Source organism: Ananas comosus, unplaced genomic scaffold (assembly GCF_001540865.1).
Source record: "Ananas comosus cultivar F153 unplaced genomic scaffold, ASM154086v1, whole genome shotgun sequence".
Taxonomy (NCBI): Eukaryota; Viridiplantae; Streptophyta; class Magnoliopsida; order Poales; family Bromeliaceae; genus Ananas; species Ananas comosus.
Window position 1 is genome coordinate 6813 of NW_017892079.1, and position 2037 is coordinate 8849.

At 40.5% G+C, this 2037-nt stretch overlaps 1 protein-coding gene across 1 annotated transcript in view; it reads right to left on the reverse strand.

Annotated features, from left to right (window-relative positions):
• Positions 1 to 428, reverse strand: part of LOC109705304 (lichenase-like) — a gene marked incomplete at its 3' end in the record, with an annotated part of 7233 nt that extends 6805 nt beyond the window's left edge. The window contains exon 1 of the mRNA XM_020226034.1: positions 425 to 428. Coding sequence (XP_020081623.1) covers positions 425 to 428 — 4 coding nt within the window. The remainder of the gene's footprint in view (positions 1 to 424) is intronic.
• Positions 429 to 2037: the final 1609 nt, after the last annotated feature.

Consider the following 2037-nt stretch of genomic DNA (forward strand, 5'->3'; position numbering starts at 1 on the left):
ACAGACAGACCAGGACTATTACCAGACGATGTGAGATTCTAAAGGTGGCTCCTACGGGTTCAAGAGGTGGCTCCCATCAAACCTATTGGTGTAGCACTTTATTCTCACACTTCCGGCTGGTATTCGTTTCTGATATCATTTGCAACAATCCAACCCGCCAGCAATAATAACACGTCGGGTCCAAACCACCGGCCCAAAATGCTTAAGTCCAGTTATTATTATTAGGGTGTAGGTCTCATATAAATTGATCGGAATCAGTATCCCATTCAATATGGGACTATTGGGGGCGTTACAACTTTAACAATGGAGATGGGCAAAAGGGTTACTCTACACCCATCTCTCAGTAAAAGTGTCCTTTGTCCTTTCACTGCACACATGATCTCTCTCTCTCTCTCTCTCTCTAAAAGAAGCTTCACGTGCATGCCCATCCAGCTCAACAACACGTCGCTTTGCTATTCAGAATCCTACACCATATATGCACATCATTTTATCCTACTACATTATAATTGAACAGTAACATCTCCTCTTCTTCTTCTATATAAACCCCCTCTATATATCTCACCAACTTATAATTGAACAGTAACATCTTCTCTTCTTCTACTTCTATATAAACCCCCAACAATCAAATACAATTAATTCCCAAGAAAAACCTACCTATATATATTCTAAGTTCTTATACATATATACATATATATGTCATGGCTCCGATCTTTCTATGCTTCCTTCTCTTTCTCCTCCCAACTCCGAACACCGCGACGCAGGACTTCTGCGTCGGGGACCTGACGGCCCCTGACACCCCCTCCGGATACCCCTGCAAGAAGGTGTCTGCCGTCACCGTCGACGACTTTGTGTTCTCTGGCCTCGGCGTGCCCGGGAACACGTCGAACCTCATCAAGGCCGCCGTCACCCCCGCCTTCGTCAGCACGTTTCCCGGCGTCAATGGGCTCGGTATATATATATAGAGAACAAAAATTTGGTGGCACGGTTCTCAGCGTAGACTATTTAATTCATAGTTCATCGTGTGAATGACACAAATTTATAAGGATTAATTTCAAATATCATAAATATTCTTCGAATTTTTAAAATTTTATAAACACCCTTCTAAATACAATATTTCTTTCATAAATATCCTTATCATTATTTTTTAAAAAGATATTCATTTTCAGCCCTTCATTTATATCCACATAATGGATAAGAGAATAATATCAGAAAAGAATAAAATTTGATATGATTTTCAGATAATTTAAATGACTTAGATTATATTCAACGGTGTTGATCGTCGATTTGGAAGCCCTGCATCGAATATAGATCGATAGTAAACCAAATTGTATACCAATAATATTCTAGTTAAGCGTTCTCTCTCTCTCTCTCTCTCTCTCTCTCTCTCTCTCACACACACACACAAAACTAATAAAATTATATAGATCTATATTATTTTTTATTAGCTTAAGCCTGTGAAAAATAACAGTTGTTTTCTATTCTATACTTTTGCAACGACCCAACCCGCCAGTAATAATAACTCGTTGGGTCCAAATCATCGGCCCAAAATACTTAAGCCCAGTTATTATTACTAGGATGTAGTCCATCCGATATGGGACTATTGGGGGCATTACAAACTCCTCTGTTTAGATCCTGACGTCCTCGTCGGGTCCAAACCAGATCACAGACAGACCAGGACTATTACCAGACGATGTGAGATTCTAAAGGTGGCTCCTACGGGTTCAAGAGGTGGCTCCCATCAAACCTATTGGTGTAGCACTTTATTCTCACACTTCCGGCTGGTATTCGTTTCTGATATCATTTGCAACAATCCAACCCGCCAGCAATAATAACACGTCGGGTCCAAACCACCGGCCCAAAATGCTTAAGTCCAGTTATTATTATTAGGGTGTAGGTCTCATATAAATTGATCGGAATCAGTATCCCATTCAATATGGGACTATTGGGGGCGTTACAACTTTAACAATGGAGATGGGCAAAAGGGTTACTCTACACCCATCTCTCAGTAAAAGTGTCCTTTGTCCTTTCACTGCACAC